Source organism: Columba livia, chromosome 3 (genome assembly GCF_036013475.1).
Source record: "Columba livia isolate bColLiv1 breed racing homer chromosome 3, bColLiv1.pat.W.v2, whole genome shotgun sequence".
NCBI classification, from domain to species: Eukaryota; Metazoa; Chordata; class Aves; order Columbiformes; family Columbidae; genus Columba; species Columba livia.
The window spans coordinates 98,337,182-98,354,620 of NC_088604.1; the positions used below are offsets into that span (position 1 = coordinate 98,337,182).

Here is a 17,439-nt window from a genome sequence, read left to right on the forward strand (position 1 = left end):
TGTCTACTCAAATTCAACAAAATCTTTTGCTATGAATTTTTACATGGGTAAGAAAATATAAGAGGTTGTAAGAAACAGAACTTTTTTTCCTTTTAGGAAAAGAATTAATTTTAAAACAGTCTTGCACCTATAACTATTAAGTCTGTTTTATTTTTAACTTCATTGATTTTCAGGGGGATCAGATATTGAGTACCAAGATTTTTATAAGCCGGTGGTGTGGTTCTGGATCCTTGTTGGGCTTGCTTACTTTGCAGCTGTCCTCAGCATGATTGGAGACTGGCTAAGAGTCATTTCTAAAAAGACAAAGGAAGAGGTAAGAACATTTTAAAAAGGGAAGGAATATTACTTTTTAAAAGCCTTGATTAGAAGCCAGGTGAGCTTATAGCTGCTTTTGTTCTTAGGTCATGGGTCAAAGCTCTCTATGTATGAAGTATATCCTGCTGCTCAAACTGCAGCAAACTTTGTAGCAGCCTAGTCAAACATACAGTGATTTTTACCTGGCTGCATATAAAATAGATTAAATGTATTGTTAAGTGTATATGCACAATTGCATCAGCCTTAAAAGAAATAAAATCTGTAAAAGTATGTTCTAGACAGTAGAACAGTATCCTTAATTTTTGAGGCAAAAATTATTCTGTTTTGATAGTTTCTATATGGGATGCAGGTATGTAGATAAAAATACTAAATCACTAGTTATATTTAAGATACCTTTGAACATTTTATAGTGGTAAGAATATAAATGTTTCATATCATGTAAGGTATAGGAATTAATTATTTAAATACACCTGGGTCTATTTTACCATAATATCTTCAGGAACAATGTCTAGTTATTTGTAGTCAGTTGTATTGCTTTTAGTTCAAATATATTTTTACTTGTAAATGTGTATTTATGATTATAATGATGCTACAATATTTTACTTTGAGATTTGTCATTTAAGAAGATGTATTGGTTTTGAAAATGTTAAAGGATACATAAAATTTCCTTTGATTGCAGTTAGCACAGTTCAAGTTTTACTAGAGTTTGAGAAACAAATCAATTTTGTTTTAAGCAACGTATTATTTCTCTCTAGTTTACCTTCAGTTCCTCTGCAGTCATCAGTTCATTCGTGTTATCCAAATATGAAAACTCTGGTTTCTTTGTGATGGAATGAGTGCTTTGGTTACCATGCAGTGGCCTACTACTTGGATTGTTTAAAATTGTTCTCCTGGCAGTAGGGCACGGTACCGATGCCTAGATGTAATCCTGGCAATCCTTGAGCTCCCAAAGACCTTGCTGGCAAGGACAGCTGACCCCCATACACAATTTATCACAGATCCTGTGGTCCCTGCCTCTTCCCCTGCAGCAATGGTGGCCCCGGGGCTGGGAGCTGGGTGCTTGGGCAGGATGAAGGCCACTCTGTGAGGCTTGTGGGGTGGGCAGCCCTTTTTCCTTGCCCTTGCTATGCTCATAGCTCTTTGTAGTTAGAGACAGCATTGTGGCACATCTGTTTTAAGTACATTTTTACTCAGCATTTTATAAACACTTAGCTCTGAAGCAGAGGACAACGTTTATTCAATCAGTTGCATTTAAAGAGTATCAGCTTTTGCCCCTGTGCTGTACATTTGGAAGGATATTTATAACTTTCCCTACACAATGAGCTTCGGTAGCATCCTCCACAAATGCAACGCAGCAGGTATCACACAAGTGTTGCCTTTTGCACGTTCAACAGTGTGCAGCATCACCATTTTGTATTCTGGAAAAGCACTGAGGGCATTTTCTACACCCAACTTGCATGATTTATACTGGCTGCAAGGAAACCAGTAGATAATTTAAATTGCTGTTAACTTGCATGAACTTCAGAATGAGACTGATCTAGCCCATTTTTCCCTCTGCACTGGGAAGGGGTAAGAACTGGACAAACACGTGGTGTTTCCCCTGTGTACTCTCCTAGTGTGTAACTGTCCTCAAATTGGGGCATTTCCTAACCTACAATCAGTTTTTCTGGGTTCAACCAGTTTTTTCTGGGATTCTTGAAAAAACTGTGGTATACGACTGCACTATGATTTGGATCTGTGCAAAAAGTACCTCGTTCAAGCTTGCTGCATTTGCTTACACACTGGTGAGACAGTTTAGTTCTTCACACTACTTCCTAGAATTAATCTAGTCTTTAATCTTGCTTTTCTCATACTCTTCTGTTTTATCCAGACAGTAGGATCCCTGGATCAGATGCTCTCTTGAGTGTATAACTGTACATAGCACACTGAGGGTTTAATATTGTTTAAAGTGTCTCATCTATATTATAATAATGATGATAAAATATTAAAAATGTTTGTATTTTTCATGTCTTGTTGTTATTTTTATACCGAAGTTATTTCAATATAGACTAAATTTGGAAAATATTTAAAGAAACATGAATTGAACAAATTTATGGATTCCTTTAACACATTAAATACATTCCTATTTTCATCAAGTAAAACCCCATTTGCCATGTTATGCAGCACAATGCTGTGTGAGACTTTCTTTTCTCAGGCACCAGGAACGTATGTCCTATCTTGTCTTTCCGTTCTGTCTGACCTTTGTGACCTAAAGAAGCCTATTCATTTTGTCTACAGAAAGGAAAACCTCATTCTTCAGATATGTCCAAATTCTCTTGGCTGATGCATGTATTCAGGATTTTGCTGTATACATGTGTCTCGTGTGGGTTAGGTTAGATTAAAGACAGACATAATGTAATTGGTACCATTTGTTCAATTAATCATAGCCCTGATGTTCAGAAATCTTCCCCTACTTTTTAACCCATCACTTGGGCATGCTTGAGGAATTTCAAAACAGAAAGAAAATGTTCTGGCAGTTTATAAGTGCTGCAGTTTTAAAAATTATGGAGATCAGTTTGAGAACTGAATTATGACATAGCGCAAGTTGTGTGCTAGTTAGAAAATATGAAAAATTATTCCTGTATTCTATCCTAATTATACTTTGTAGGAAGACACTTGCATACAGATACACTGCATTTTGCTATAAGGTTGGCTATATTTGAGCAGAAGTTGTATAAATATTCACTTTGCAGGTAGCGTTTTATGATAAAAACTGCTGCTCTTAGCTCGTACTTACCATCTGCCTAGGAAAAAATGAGTGAAGAAGCTGAGGGAGTTCAGTGGAAATGTAGTCATAAGGTCTCCTCTATGCCAGCAGAAGCCAAAGGAGACTGAATTGCTTGTATTGTCTGTTTTTTGGGTTAAACCTAAGTTTACATCTGTTCCAGCTGCTATGAATGCAGATAATAGCAGAGGAACCTATTTGGAGATCAAATAGTAGAAATGAGTGCAATGGAAAAATCTTAGTTGTAAGCATATTTTTTGACTGTAATGTAAGGAAACATGCAGTCAGTTCTTGGAGAAATAGCTCATTATGCCTAAAGGTAGCCTTTGAAATTAGGAACAATGTTATGTACTGAAGTGTCCCAAGAGATAGAGGCTATGGTAAAATCTATAGGACCACAATTAATGCACTCAGAAAACTGTAACAGTTTAATATATTTCCTAGGAAATACAAGACACTGAAAATCTTCCTTCATTAAACTTCCTATGGGTATTGACACCTACAAGTAAATGAGATTTTTTGTAGGATTTGTAGCATACCTTCCATGAACAAAACAAGTAGTAGACTACCATGTTTAAGACACAGGAGGGAGCAAATAATTCAATAGTGATTGGTTGTGTCAGTTTCAGTGGTCTAAAGCCAGGGGCTGATAGCAACCAAGGGGTTAGTTTCAGGGGCTGATAGCAGCCAAGTCAAGGGAATTGTACCAGAGTCCAGGACGAAGACAGCAGGGTTGCAAGTGTTGAAAAGCTGCTCTCTTCACTTCCCCTCAACAACCAAAACTCCATATTTGCCAAAGAATTTGGTATCTCTTTTGGTATGCAGTTGTAATAATCTTCTTTTTGCTTTTTCCTGTAGTCTAAAGTAAAAAAATTGTTTATCATAGCACATTTAGGATATATATTGTGAAAGGAAACCTCCATATTCCAGGAAGTGGGCATGCTGATAATGAATATCACCTAATATCTGTAGTCCTGTTCATGCAGTAGCATTGTTCTTAAAAGCAGTTTACATAAGACTTTGTGGTAATAATGCATTTCACTGTTTCAACAAAATAAAACATCTGTTTTCTTTCAGGGTACTACCTGGAAGGTTTGCCATATGCAAGTAGGACTGAGACAAAAAAATCTGATCAGATATGCACTGATCCACAATAATGCTGTATTTTGACATTAAAATCCAGATAACCAGAACGTCTGTCAGTTGCTCAGGTGGCTTTTGTCTCCTGAAATACTCTTGAGAGTTTTGAATGCATCAAATGGGGAGGGAAGTGAAAGACAAGTAGAGAAAGAAGTGGGAGTTTTAGAAGGATAGATCTGCTGCTGGAGCAGTTCATACAGTAAGACAGATGAAGTGTCAGAAAGTCACTGGAACATGCTGTGTGCTGTAATCTTAAGTAGGCGATCTGTCTCTGGAGCTCAGCTTCAGCTGTACTAGCTTGTTTAAACTCCCTCCTCTTCATTATTCTCTATACTCTGATTACTCAGAGCACTTTTAAAGTCTTCTGATTTTAGTCTCATTGAAAGGTAAAATTTCAGTAGGACTTTTTTCCTTGTCATATTTTTCTTTTCCCTCAGTATGTAGCATCTTCTGAATTTCAGCCATTTCCAGGAAAAATGCCTGCCCAATGAGGAATCTTCGTAATTTGGGCTATAAATTTCAAATTCTTGGTTTTTTTTTTAATTAAGTGCTTGTGTCTCTTGGCCACACAATATTATCTTTGTTAGTCTCTTGTCCAGACTCCATTCAAGTCAAGGAAGATGAGATTCCTCTCCAGTGTAGATATCAACATCTGACCTACTCATCTATATTTGCTTTATAGTCAGGGGAAGGAAATGGGTGTTTCTAGCATGATCCATTTGAATTTGAATCTACCACACAGGATGAATTGCACCTTGGCAGAGCGTGTTTTCTTCACTCTATATCAAGAGTCCAGGTGACAGACTCATGTTAGACAAGTTCTGACAAGTGATTTTCATGCTGTGAATGGTAGGGATCCATCTTTAAATACCAAGCCTAAAATTTCATGAGAAATAGCACATTCACTTCTTGTGGAAATTTAAGAGGCAATTGGAATCTTTGAGACACATAAACAAATTAAACCAATTTGACTCATCTGCATCATCATTTTGTTTAATCTTCTTGGCACCAGTGGCAGAAGTATCACATCTGTCAAAACAGAAATAGGCTTGTCATGATGATGCCACAGAGGTTGTTTTACTCCCTGTAGTGTTTGTTGTCTTTTCATGTTACTAGCTTCAGGCTCACTCAGCATATGGGTCTCAGCTTCAAGAGAACTTGAACCCATCTCTCATATCTCCCAAGGAGGGACCCTAAATGTAGGCTGCATGCAAGAAAAGGTTAAAAAATGAGTGGACTCAAGTGAGAAACAGTTTTGCATGGTTCCAGTGAGTTGAATCAGTGTACCAGGCAAAGAGACAGGCCTCAGATGCTGTTCAGTGAAGGTGTGCCACCAAGCAGGAGGAAGGATGAGTTCTTTCAATGGTGGTGATCTCTTAACCTGGCTCTCACTGTTTGAAGAAGCAAGCTCTGTTCACTTAGAAATGGAGGTAATAAGAATAGCTCTTCAGCCTGGTAATTAGAGGCTATGAGCCAATTGCTGATCCATCGTACGCTGTTTTAAGTGAGGTAGATCAGCTTCTGTTGAGGAAAACTGTTTGGGCTTTTCCTTTTCTTACGAAAAATAGAAAACAAAACAAACAACAACAACAACAACCAACCGAACAAAACACAACCTCAAAAGAAGCCTACCTTGCAGTAGTTTTAACCATCATATACACACAAGTTCCATGGGTAGATCAGTCTGACTTGGTGGAGGCTTGTTCCTACAAAGCACTGAATCAGAAATATTTGTGGGAGACAGTCATGGTGTGAAAGCAATTGCATGTGAAGTCCTTTTGCAAGGCAATGATTAATAGGGGTGACACAATTCTAGGATGCACAAGCAGAGTATCATTGAGTTTCTGTAGGGAAGAGGTATTACTGCTGCAGATGTTATTAGAAGATATATTACGAGAAAACAATACTTAGATCTGTGCTCCAAACTTCAGAAAGAATGCAGAGAGCTACAAAACTGTCAGAAGAGTTGTCTGAAGAGGAGTTCACCTAGCAGAAAAAGCTTTTTCCAGTCCATCAAAGCTGTACAGAAAAGTGTATTTGAGAAAGAATTGCCATGTTCAAAAAGGTGATTGTTTCTAATAGATTCTAATAGATTATATGAGGCAGAGAAAAATATAAAATCTTTCCACGATAAAGACAGCCATCTGTCTCTGGTCACATTTGACTAGCAACAGAAAAAAACTGCAACAACAACAATCCTCTGCCCCCCCCGAAAAAAACCCCAACCAAACGAAAAATAGAAACCCAAACTACGCCTTAAAACCAAAAGATGGGAATACAGTCCCTTCTAACTTTCTTGGGGATGTATAAAGAGTGTTGGCATAAGGAGAAAGTAGAAATGGCTGACCTGGTTTTGAATGCAATTTGATCTCTTCCCTTCTCAAGAGATGATGAATATAAGTCATCCTGGTGGTGTTCTCAGTCCTGCCCTAGCAACAGTCTGTAATACCAAGTTTCTGTATTGATCACCCTTGTACAAGCACACTGTACTACTACGTGCGAACGAAAGAACATATTGTTCTGAGAGTCCCAGGGAAACTAATCTGCCAATGGTTTTTGACGCTTTTTTTTTCTTTTGATATGCCTTTCCTCTTTGCTTTGTGTACTTTGGACATATGATGCCTGCTTAGCTTCACATTCAACACACACACACACATACACAGAGGTAACATCTACGCTGTTAACGTTTTGGAGTGGTTTATATCTATATCATTTATATCACTCCTCTTAGCTGGGCATATTGAAGGCCCTTAGATTCAACTGTCTTGTTATGGCATTTTACGTACCAGCTCCTGAAGTGATGCTGGTGTGGTGCCGATGGCAAGAGGTGTGCTGCTGAAATTACACTTGCAGGAGCGGCACCACACGCTGTGCCTGCCAAGGGCAGGGGGCACAGCCTCCCCACCTGGCCCTCCTCTCCCCTAGTGCTCCCCCTGGTCTCACTGTGCCAACTGGGTGGTTCAGGGGAGATGGAAATCCCTCCAGTGTGGCCTGCACGCAACCAGGTGGTGATGGTGAGAGCTACTGAATTTGCAAAAACAAAACTGGAGCAAGTGACTTATACTTCATAATAAGAGAAGCTGATTAAAGAGAGCTCAGATACAGCAGTGGCATTTATTGGAGTTAATTATCCATGAAGGTTCCCTGACCGTACACTATCATGTTTTACACTAGGAAACCTTCATTTTTTTTTTTTTTGGAGAAAAGACATAATCGATCCTTTAAGTTACTGCAACATATGTATCTGTGATTTAACTCTTTTGACAGAGTGATATTTAATCTGGAGTCTGTTCAGCCCACATCTTCATGATTAACACTCCTGAAAACTTTATTTTTAAAGATAACCTCAGATTTAGATATTGTTAGGAAAGGACACCAAAAAAATGCTAGTAACAATGAGTGTGTATGTATTTGATAGTTGTCTTGTGGATGAGTCCACAGATAAAGCCAGTTCAACAGAATACCTGTGCATCTTCAAGAAGTTCTGTTGACTGTGAGGAAACTGTGCTTTGTAGTCATGGACAAAAAGGACTGAAGAGAGTATGGAATACTTTCCTTTACAAGGGATGAATGTAATTGTGATACTAGTGTTGGACAAACAAAGTGGATCTTTAACAATTCACACAAAGATTGCTCCAGTTATAAACATTGGGAAGTTAAGAAATAAGCAGTTTTTACTGGGACTTGACTATGTAGTTAAAATAACCTTTACTCAGTACCAAGTCAAAATTGAAAGTCCTTACAATGAGTTTATGAAAGAGTTGTTGTCCTTTTCCTGTGGGAGAAAGTTGAGACCATCTTTCAACTGTCAGGGCTTGGGCTTCATTATGCTTCCAGTATAATTCTTAAAACATTCGCTATTTCTGGCTGCACCAAAGTTGTTGTCCTTACAGTGCAGACAGAGAATACATGCTGTTCTCCTGAATCACCTTAGGCTCAGCTGGTAGAGCTTTATGTAAAGCTAAATAGTTTCTTGTGGTTAATACAAGTGGATGTCACTCACTCTCATGTTGAAAGAGGGGCTGGGTGGCTCTCTGAGGTAGATGAAACAGCTAAATAAAATAGCTGGTTTTGATAGGAAAATGTCAGCATCTTTTTTTATCCTTGGAAGTTATTAATAAAGGAGAGCACTAGGGACTGAGTCAGGCCATTAGCTTGTGTACAGTATTGAGACATCACATACAGCTCTACGCAAAGAGGTGTCTGGGAAATATTCAACAATAGTTCTGAGGAGGTACCTAACATAGGAGAGTTCATATTACTGGTAAAAAAAAAAGTAAAACAAAATAATCGTGGTGACAATGAGTACTTCTGGTTTTGTAGACAGGAGATGGTCTGTTGTTTGTGGTGTTTGTGTTTTGGGTTTTTTTTTTATTATTATTATAATTTATTTTGTTGGCCACCTTTTTTATTTTGTTGAATCGGACCTTGATAGAGCAAAAGGGCCATTTCTGCATCTGCCATCTGCCACATCTCTACAAAACATATTCCCATAGATGTTTCTCCATAACAAAATAATCAAAGTTCATGGGCTTTCTGCATTCCCATCGGAGAGTGTGGTTTATTTCATCCAAGGCATCAGATGTGCTCGTGGAAGTTGTGTGGGTGAAACCAAACAATCATTGCTCACCAGAATGAACTCACAAACGTTACTTATTACAGGACTGAATAGTCTGATTTCCAGTGGGAGAGTGTTGTCCCCAGAACAATTCTGACCACCATAGTTACAAAAATGCAAGTGTCTATGTAAATTAAATGTTACTCCAGAAGATACTAGTTTCACAAAATAGATGATTTTCCTCTCTAATACCTGCCTCAAAAGCAGAGGGACATGTATACTAGTCAGGGGAACCAAAAAAAGAGATCAGTTGATCTGTGCCATTCACTTTGAAATTAGTCTGGTAGCTCAATGACCTAGTGTGGAAGAGTTTGCTACAGAGCTGAGGTCCTGACATAATGAAGGAATAGGAAATGGTGGTTAAACTCCTGGGAAAGCTCAACACAGGTATCTCATCAGTGTGTCTGGTCTTTCTATGTTGCATTTTACTACTGTTTTGTTTTACCGTTAAAGACAAGTACAGTCTTCTCTAAATACCCATTCAAAGATTACAGCATGATGGAGTTTGGGTGCTTACTAATAATGCTGTAATTACAGAAATACCAAGAGACAGACTCTTGGGATGGGAATTTGTTTAGTTGGACTACAAATGAGATCCCATTCATGTAGAGGAAATACATGGGCCTCAATAAAAATTACTTTCAAACTTTTTCTCTTCTGCACCCCAGTGTTCTCTAGCCCATAGACAACTGATGTAATGAGCACACATTTGTGGCCAGCAGTAGCTCAGGTGGGAAAAGTGGTTTATGGTTGCCCAGAACTGCAGGAAAGTGAGATGTCAGATAGACAAACCCATGCAGTGAATCAATCCACCCTGCAGCTGCATCGTTAAACCCATCAACCCTCTCCATAACGACATTTTTTTTTAATTTTGATTTTTTTAAGTGGGACTTTGAGAATAATTTCTATGAACGCTGGATTAGTTTCTTGTGAGCAAAGTCAAAATGTTATGTACTCTATTCTGCTGCCTGGATAATGTGACATGTACATGCCCTTTCTAGTTTTGTCTCTGAGTAGCGTAACATGGAGAGGTTAATTGGATGTGTTATTTTCAAGTAACAGAAGTACACTGGAGAGGAAAAATGAACCTGCAAAACTTTGGAGAACGCATTAGGGGTAAATGTTAGAAATTATATACTGAGGAACATCTAGAGCGTTATAATATCTATAACAAAGGCCAGGTTTTTTTTTCTGTTGTTCCTAAAGTGCAGTCAGATATCTCCAGCTCTTCTACTGGATCTTTAATGCATTTTCTGAGCTTGCACTAATATAGCCATTGTAAAATGTATGAGCCCCTGTATGCCAAAGGGAAACAACATATGCAGCATATAGCTATGAAAAAAAAAAAGCTACATGCATTATTTAGAAATACATATTTTCGTTTTCTTCCACAACATGTATAATGCTATACTTTTTTCTTTTTTTGGTACTTAGTGGTTTACCTAATTCCTAATTGGGCTTTTTTTTTTTTTTTTTCCTGTTAGAGCAAAGATATGGCTTAGTTCACAGTACAGACTACTCATGTAAAGGTTATGGCAACATGGCTTGTGCTGTCCAGACCACACTTAATAGGATGAATGGTCTTTCTAAATATTGGGCAGTTGTGTTTGTATAATTATTTGGATATCTGTTGTGATCTCTGTGTTCTCTCTTGTTTTTTGTTTTGTTTTGTTTTTTGTTTTGTTTTTCCCCCTTTTAGCAGCAGCATCCATCCCCTTGGACATGTTTACGTTCTGGGTTATGCTGTTGGCCTCTATCCAAGAGTGGAGCTCAGCTAGACAGTGAGAAAGCTAACACATGGTGGCAATGAAAATGAATAGAGAGTTTTGGTCACACCGGTGATATTGGCTAAGAGCCAGTTTCAAGTCATTATTAATTTAGATGGGTTTTGGCAGGAAAAGGTGAAGGAATGGTTGCTTAATGTCCATGTGTCCATCTGTCAAATTCAGTATGTCTGTCTTTAAGTAACATTGGAGATAATATACATGTGCAACCTGGGACCTGTTTGGTCATTCGTGAAGTTCATGCAGGTTGTTTTGTTTGTTTGTTTGTTTGTTTGTTTGTTTGTTTTGGGGGACTGTTGGTGGGGTTTTTTTGTTTGTTTTTTTAATATGTATACTTAAAAAGAGACACCCCCCCACAAATAAAAAGTGACTTTAACAGGAATTAGTAGAATTAATAGGAATTAATTGTTCAGAGGTTATTCCTCATTATATCCTCATAAACGTGACACTTGACCACAGGTAGACAGAGACACCTTAACATAGACGTTTAGAGATGCTACTAGAGATGACCTATGGTACTTGAGACATCTCGATGGGGCCGTGAGATATGATGCAGAATGTATGTGATATCAAGGCCCATCTGCAGTTATAGCTGCAGGCCAGCCAGCCTGTGCTTGGCAAGGAATTGAGTCAAAGCTGTTTATTTGATAGAAAAGTGTCAGTTTTTCATGGTGAAGTGTGCTGTGTGGAATATTTAGTTGTATTACCCTTACCATATTTCTTCAGAATTTGTCATTGAGACCTGTCTTCCTTGGACTCATAAGGCAGTAGGGTATTTCTTCATAAATACCTAACAAAGTTACTAGCCGTTGATGTTCAAAGTACAGTGCTAAAAGATTAGAGTTGATGATCCTTGTAAAATATGTCTAACACCTTGCAGTCTAATTTGGACTTTGATGTGGGGAAAGTCAATCCTGGTGCTGGGCTAGGGACCATGTCCCCATTACTGGTGACATTTGTATTCCCCGAAGGTTAGGAGTGAGCAGCATAACCAGATTAATGCTGCTTCTTATATGTCTAAGCCTGGTGCTAACACTGTGACATGTTTTTCCTATTACTTTTGATATATTTTCTGTCATTCAGCCTTACGTAAAGCACTTAGTTGTCAATAATTTCTGTGATAAAGAGGCCTTGTCCTCATGTTGCATTGCCCCAACTATGACAGCTACAGAGTCTACATAGCTGTGTGCCATAATGAGGCAAGAGAATAGGAGAAAAGCAAACTATTGTTACAGTAGGTAGGGATGTTAAGATCTTTCTTCCTTTTTTTTTTGAGCAGCATAGGCAACTGGCATTTCAATCACTTTGCGTAAGACATTTTGTGACTGTCAGCCTGCAGATGAAGAGGAGCTGTAATGCAGTATGGTAAAATGTCATACCCTAAGGACAGAAGGAACCTGAACACATACATAAAAGTTCATATGGATAAAGGAGGGATAAAATTATAAGACCAACTTGCTTATGAACACTGGCAGTTAAATACTGCACATTTCTTTCCCTGTAACTTTTTGTGTTTGAGTCTGTAAGTGCTATGGAATTAAGAGTTTTATTCTGAAGAGATAACATTTTCAGTGCATTTCAGTTCACACAAAAGCTAGGGACTGAAAGCGGTAATTTGGGGCATGAATGGTTCAGATGGCACTGAAAGTCTGGTTTCTCATGCTGTGCCAGTTACCTCTGCTTCACTACTGATACATTTCAATTCTGCTTAGCAATAGCACTGCATTTTTCCTTTTTTCCCCCTATGATTTTTAATATAAAACTGAAATTGAGCCAAACAGCATCATAGCTCTGGTCTGTGGGAAGATAGGATTGAGTCCACTATGTTCGTGTTCCACATCACCATAATTGGAACATAAGCCCATTTCCAAAGGCATATTTAATGACATTCTATGATTCTTCAGCTGGCTGCATAAAATCGCTCTCCAAAAGAAGTCTAATTAGAATTTCATAATCAGATATCCGAACAACTACAGTTTTAAAATTCTCCTGAACAACTTAAATGCTCAAATGTTACAATATAGCAGCTTGCCCTGTGCAAGACAGGTCCATCACCAGCATGCAGTGAGGAGGACTGGCGAGGGATCCTGAGCCTATCCTAGAGGTTACATAGACTTGCATGATCAACTGTTTCTTTTCTTTGCTAGGAAAATATGACGCAAGTGGGAACTGAAACTACTTGTGAAAGGAAAGTTAAAAAGCACACGGGAAGACAGATCAGGGTGCTTGTATCCTCCAGAAGGTTGCCAAGACACAAATTTTAAGCTACCAGTCTGAAAACATTAATTGAGTATGACCACCAGCAACGCCAGAGATGTTTGCATGAGCAAAAACACTGCTTTGGTGAATGCTTACACAACTGTTGAGGGGTACAGATGTGTAGGGTAAAATAGGAACCCCTATACCGGCTCTTTGTTTCCCTGGACAGAATCCTGCTCCAGAACCTGAGGAGCCTGCTTCAGTAAATCTTCAGAGGATGACAGGCTGCCCCAGGGTGTGCATTGATACTGCCTATCTTATTTTTATTACTTGTTTACTATGAATAAAAATACTGTAGAAGCTGAAATGTTTCAGCATTACAGATTTCATTATTTTCAGATCTAAAGTGCAGTGTGTCTGATCCTAATTGCACAATTTAAATACTAATAGTCATTCAGCTGGGCGAGTCCTCTGTGTATTATGGATAATCATCCTTGTTTTAGAAAATATACATAATGGGTCCACATTAGTCATCTGTGTAATTCACTGAAGCTGAGACAAATGTAATAAAATGACCCCTGGGTAAAGAGATCTTTTTGTTTTGTTTCTGGAGGGTAGAAGTTTTCCTTAAACCCTGTCACTCCTGGATGAGCTGATTGTTTTTTACCTTCATTATAGTCCTGTTTTCCCCTGCACTGCAAAGCATGAATAAGCCTGTGGGCACATTTCTTTGGTGGTTTACCCGCTGTATTTCTGTGCTTATGTATGTATTTATTTATTTCTGTGCTCACCAAGTCTGAGCTTGCTTGCCAATGATTGAAATTCTGGACTGAGTAGTACCAATTAGACTAATTTATTTAAGTGGGTCAATTCTTCTGAAATGCTTTGCTTTGGAGTTATATTTATCAGCAGTCTATCTTCCCTGTGCTATATCTTCCAACTATTAAACTGCCTACAAAGTAGAGATTTAAAGAGAAACAATCTATTTCCTTTGTAGTTACAACAAGATAATCTCAAAAAAATGTGCCTCCTTTAATTACTTATGTAACTTAGTTAATATTGTAATGGTGGCTTGGTGGACATACAAGACCAAAAATATAAATAGTGTATAAATTACAAGAAGTTCCATTGCGGCTTTTCAGTATGTTATTTCAGAGAAGTCAGGGTGGTCAACAGACAGGTTGCTGACATGGCTGAAACTGCTGCTGTATTGGCGCTACGTTTGAGCAAGCACACACACACAAAAAAGAGAATGCAAGCAGCTGACGTTTTCCTTTAGAAACGCTTTTCTGTCTAAATTTAGAAACTTCTTTGCCAAGTCTCCCAGGGGTCTTTCCAGAGACAGTAAAAGTGCTCATAAATAACCCCTCACCCTAGTAACAATACACAACACAGCCTGGATTGCTGGGATTTCAGCATCCCCTGACCAGCTGGGTACTGTGCAGCTGTCAGGGCTCTGCAGCTTTTCCCTATTGTTGACTGCCTATAATTAAAGAAAATTTAGCAGAAGTGATTTTTATTGTGTTTTTGGAATTGTTAACTCTTACTGGTGTGACATTTTCTTCTGTTTAGTTGATATTAATAAAAGAGTGAGTCTGCAGCATGAGAAATTTAGGCCAGCAGCTCTTTGCCAGCACAAAAGCCTCATAGCTTTCTCACCAGGCTCTTGAGCCTAAAGAGTGTCTAAAGTTCTTGGCCACATAATGATTTCTTTTTGTTTTGTTTTGTTTTCTTCTCATTTTGTTGCAGGTAGGGGAATTCAGAGCCCATGCTGCGGAGTGGACAGCCAACGTCACCGCAGAGTTCAAAGAAACTCGAAGGCGCCTGAGCGTGGAGATCTATGACAAGTTCCAGCGGGCTACCTCTATCAAAAGGAAGCTCTCTGCAGAACTCGCCGTCAACCACAATCAAGACCTGACTCCCTGCAAGAGAACCCTGTCAGTCAACCATCTGACCAGTGAGAAGGACATCTTGCCAGCTCTAACAAAGACGGACAGCATTTACATGAATGGTTTGACACCACACTGTGCCACAGAAGAGATAGCTGTTATTGAAAACATTAAGTAGCCATGACTTTGGATCCCAGTCCTCGAGAAGCTCTTGGCTTAGACTGGCCACTTACCTTTTTTCCTCCACCTTGTCAATGATCAATGCTAATAGCATTTTATATGTGTGCATGAATTCCACAGAAACTACAGTGCAGAGTTACCATCACATCTCTTCAAAGACACAAAGATGAATGGCACTTCTGTTATCAAAAGATGCTGGAACAAGCAACGTCTTCTGCCTTTATCTGCCCAGACTGTTTTTCACTTCTCCCGTTGTGCCATATGGCCTCAAGAATGAATCACACTTGTTTCTGGTAACAATGTAGCTTTGAGGGATCAGTCCTTAAAATTTCAGGGTCTACCTTACTGAGCCTAGGAATGGACCATTTCTGGACTACAACACATTTGTAAATGGCAAGAAATTCTTATGCAGCCTTTTACCTAAGAAATTTTTGTCAGTGCCTTATCTTTTGAAGAACCAGAACCTCTGCAGTTCCTGTATGGTTTTTTGTTTGATTTTTTTTTTTTCCACATGGGAAGTGTATTTCATTTGATCTTTTATTCTTCTTGAAATGATGGTGTTTTAAAGGTGTCTGTCACGAAGATACCAACCAGCATGAATGAATGCCAAAACTCAACAATTATCAAATGACGTTCTTAGCTCTAAATTTAAAGGCACTGCAGTTTCTAAAGTTGCAAACACATCCCCCAGAAGCATTTTGTTTTACTCAGGTCCAGCTGACACTTGTTTCACACTGACTTGTAGAATTTGCAGACCCTCTTTAGGTCTTATTTTTTCAAGCAGTGTTCAGCAGTTGTTTTTTTTCTCTGCATCAGATGTACCAAAAAGTCTGCATCTTATCTATCACTAAATTATTTGGTAGATGACAAGAGCAAATAAATATTACTATTTCAAGGAGAGGCAGGAGAGGCTTTTAATTGCTGTATTCTAATAACCATATCCACAAAACAATGCAGAAAAATACAGTGATTTTTAATAAGCATAAACCTCCCGCCAGATATTTGCTCTATGAAAAGGATTTGTACCTTCCTCTTTAAGTCAAGTCACACCAGACACCATACGATATTTTCCCCAGGAATCCTGGAGTGCTTTCCTGAGTGTCACGCTGTACAGCGGCTGCCTGTGCCGGAGCTGTGACTAATGTGGGAATGCAATTGAAACTGGTATCACTGTGACTTTCTACGTTTCAAATAGAGATGACTCTGAATAGAAATACAGGCATGAAGAGGAGCTGATAAATAGCACAATCTGAATACCGATGATTGTTCAGACAGGACAGGCTGATGAGAAGCAGATCTAAACCAGACTATGGGTTTTCTTTATTGGTTTTAAGAAAACACATTAATTTTGTACCTTCTGTTTTGCTTGTAGGTGTACATGAGATTCAGAAGAAATGCAGGATGGAATGGATAATTTTGCTTTTTTTTCCCTTATGTTAGTCTATTGTAACTTGGCTGTACATAAAATGAATAGAACAGGCCTTAAAGAATAATTTAGGCTCTGTGTAAATTAAAAAAGAATGGGACTTTGCTGATTGGGCATGATTCAAGTGGCAAATCTTACAGCATCTCTGACCATTAGACAACATGCAAGATATGAATGTTCATGTTTTTTGGATGCTTAGCTTGTTTTCTAATAAATATAAGTTAATATGTAAATTCAGTCAATTCAGTGTAAATATCAAAGAATTAACATTTACAGAGAGTACGCTTTTAAAACTAAGGAAGTTCCATGACACAGCACCGAGCAATGCTCTTATAACAAAGACCCTCATCTCCCCAGCACAGTGTTCTGAATGTCCACATGGTGAGGGTTCTTGCCATGTATAAACTGTGAATTGTAATGAAAAATAAAGTTTTTAATTAAAATAAGCTTTTCTGAATCTCCTGCTTGCTACAACTGGAATGCTGAAAAAATAATTTGTGAAACTGATGTTTGTGCTTTCATTGGCTACAGAGTATAGCAGTTTTCCACCTGCTTTTTAAGCTGGTTTAGCAATAAAGGCTTGACTCACCCAGCACAGAAATATTTTTTTTCCTTATTATTATTATTATTATTAAAAAAAAAAAAAAAGTTATTTAGTTGCTGTACTTTGTGTTTTTTGCCATTTTATTTCAAAAACTTGACAGGCTGCAGTTTCTCCTGTCATGTGCTACAGATCTGATGGCAACTGCTCTGTGTTTGCAGCAAGGGAGGTGTGGGGAGCTCTGACCTGCTGCCCTGCCAGCTCTCCTCTGGTCACCGGTGACATTCCGCAGAAGCGTGTGCACAAGCAGCTCTAAGGGAAGGAGCCTTTTCATGCCAAAGCAGTTATTTCTGCAGTGAATATTTTACAATGGGCTGTTTAATTAGGACTTGGCCAAGGGAACAAGAGTCTGCAGCTGTGTGGTGGTAAGTGAAGAAGACAGTTCACTCCCCTTTGTGTGGGATGTGTCTCAGTGCCTTTTGGATCTGATTTTCAGAAAGGGACTGGTAGTGTTTAAGGTTTACTGTCTTTGACACTCAGAGGTGTGATAACCTTGTCTAAACCCTTGGATCATTCTCAACAA

General features: G+C 38.6%; 1 protein-coding gene across 9 annotated transcripts in view; it reads left to right on the plus strand.

The window, feature by feature from the left end:
- Positions 1-16,916, plus strand: part of KCNK2 (potassium two pore domain channel subfamily K member 2) — a 198,605-nt gene extending 181,689 nt beyond the window's left edge. For all 9 annotated transcript variants that reach the window (XM_065058444.1, XM_065058451.1, XM_065058445.1 and 6 more), the window contains 2 exons: positions 174-313; positions 14,570-16,916. In XM_065058444.1, coding sequence (XP_064914516.1) covers positions 174-313; positions 14,570-14,887 — 458 coding nt within the window. In that variant the 3' untranslated portion in view covers positions 14,888-16,916. The remainder of the gene's footprint in view (positions 1-173; positions 314-14,569) is intronic.
- The last annotated feature ends 523 nt before the right edge of the window (positions 16,917-17,439 follow it).